The 1,813-nt window shown below is 73.0% G+C and overlaps 1 protein-coding gene across 1 annotated transcript; it reads right to left on the bottom strand.

Annotated features, from left to right (window-relative positions):
• Positions 1-71: 71 nt before the first annotated feature.
• On the bottom strand, positions 72-1,160 carry NEUROD1 (neuronal differentiation 1). The gene has a single exon (XM_085320943.1). It carries the CDS (start codon positions 1,158-1,160, stop codon positions 72-74), a length of 1,089 nt encoding a protein of 362 aa, XP_085177069.1.
• Positions 1,161-1,813: the final 653 nt, after the last annotated feature.

Genomic DNA, 1,813 nt, shown 5'->3' with positions numbered 1-1,813 from the left:
CGTCCCTCGCGGCCCCGGGTATTTGCACTTCTCGGCAGCGGGGCTGCCCGCTGCCAGCAAGGCGGCGGCGCTCAGTCGTGGAAGATGGCGTGGAGCGGGGCGCCCAGGCCGCGCTCGTGGTGCGGGTGCGGGTGGCCCTCGTAGGGCAGCAGCCCCTCGACGGGCAGCTCGCAGCGGGCGGCGGCGGCGGCGCCGGCGAAGACGGGCCCGTGCGCGGGGGCGGCCAGGGCGGCGGCGGCGGCGGGGTAGTGCACGCTGAAGGCGAAGCCCTTGTCGAAGTCGGCGGCGGGCTCGTGCTTGAAGGCGAAGTTGCCGCTGACGCTGAGGGGCGGGCTGAGCGGGCCGTCGAAGGCGGGGCTGGCGCACTCGCCCAGGCCGCCCTCGAAGAAGGGCTCGAGGGCGGCGCCGAAGCCCGGCGGCGCCTTGGCGTGGAAGAGGTGGGAGCTGTCCATGGTGCCGTAGGGCGGGCTGGGCAGCCCCGGCGACTGGTAGGGGTACGGGTGCGCCGGGAAGGAGGCGCCGGCCGGCGGCATGTGGGGCGGCACGTCGGGGCTCTGCTCGGGCAGGAAAGTCCGCGGGTTGAGCTGCAGGCAGCCGGCCACCAGGTTGGTGGTGGGCTGCGACAGGCCCTTGCAGAGCGTCTGCACGAAGGAGACCAGGTCGGGGCTCTTGCCAGAGCGCAGGATCTCGGAGAGCGCCCAGATGTAGTTCTTGGCCAGGCGCAGCGTCTCGATCTTGGACAGCTTCTGCGTCTTGGAGTAGCAGGGCACCACCTTGCGCAGGTTGTCCAGGGCCGCGTTCAGGCCGTGCATGCGGTTGCGCTCCCGCGCGTTGGCCTTCATGCGCCGCAGCTTGAACCGCTCCATGCGCGCCTTGGTCATCTTCTTCTTCTTGGGACCCCGCCTTTTGGGCTTCTGGTCGTCGTCGTCGTCCTCCTCCTCCTCTTCCTCCTCTTCATCCAAGTCGTCCTCCTCGTCCTCCTCCTCGCCGTTTCGCAGCGAGTCCTCTTCGGCCTCGGCGTGCAAGCCCTCGAGATCCTCCTCCTTCTTGTCCACCTCGTGCTCCTCGTCCTGGGAGCTGAGGCACTCGTCCGTCCAGCTCGGGGGGCCCTGCGGCTGGGGCTCGCCCATCAGCCCGCTCTCGCTGTACGACTTGGTCATCGTGAGAGGCTGGGGGCACAGGAGACACAACGAGGGCCGGGTCAGCAGCCCCGGGAGGCGCCCGACCCCCGGCCCGGCCCGGCCCTGCGCGGGAGCTGACGCGCGCCCCGGAGCCGTTATGCAACTGGCTGGTACCAGCGGGGAACATAAGCAGATTACGCGCGGGGGAGCCGGTGCGCCCACGCGCGAGCCGCCCCGGCGGGCAGACCGCGTCCGACCCGTCTCCCCGCGGCGCGGTGCCGGCGCGGCGGCGCGCTAACAGGTGCGGCGCCGGCCGCGGCTTCTGCCCCCGCGGCCGCGCCGACCCGCGCAGCGCCTCTGCGCGGGGCGCAGCGAACAATGCGAACCGCCGCGCAGCGGGCAGCGCTGGCAGTGGCAAGGTGCACGCACGGCGCACACGCGTGGGTATGCATGCACACACGTACACGCGCGCACACAGAAGCACCCCCGCGGGTGCGCTCCCACCTCCCGGCGCGCACGTCGCGAGGGCCCCCGAAGACCCGCGGCCGCGGGGCTGCCGTTACCTCGGCGTCTCAGTGCGTCCCGCGCGGCGCCGGGCTCATACCCCCGCCGCTCCCGCAGCGCTCCCCGCGCGACGCCTCGCGTGTTTTTCCTGGGGGCGCAGCGCTGCGCGCCCGGGTTTTATAGCGGGG

This window comes from Rhea americana, unplaced genomic scaffold (genome assembly GCF_003343005.1).
Source record: "Rhea americana isolate MKP2758 unplaced genomic scaffold, rheAme1 scaffold_12, whole genome shotgun sequence".
Classification (NCBI taxonomy): Eukaryota; Metazoa; Chordata; class Aves; order Rheiformes; family Rheidae; genus Rhea; species Rhea americana.
Note: the sequence above shows the minus strand (reverse complement) of the source record. Positions and strands in the feature narration are given on the sequence as shown.

Coding starts and splice junctions, on each gene's coding strand:
- NEUROD1 (XM_085320943.1), bottom strand. CDS start 1,160: ATGACCAAGTCGTACAGCGAGAGCGGGCTGATGGGCGAGCCCCAGCCG.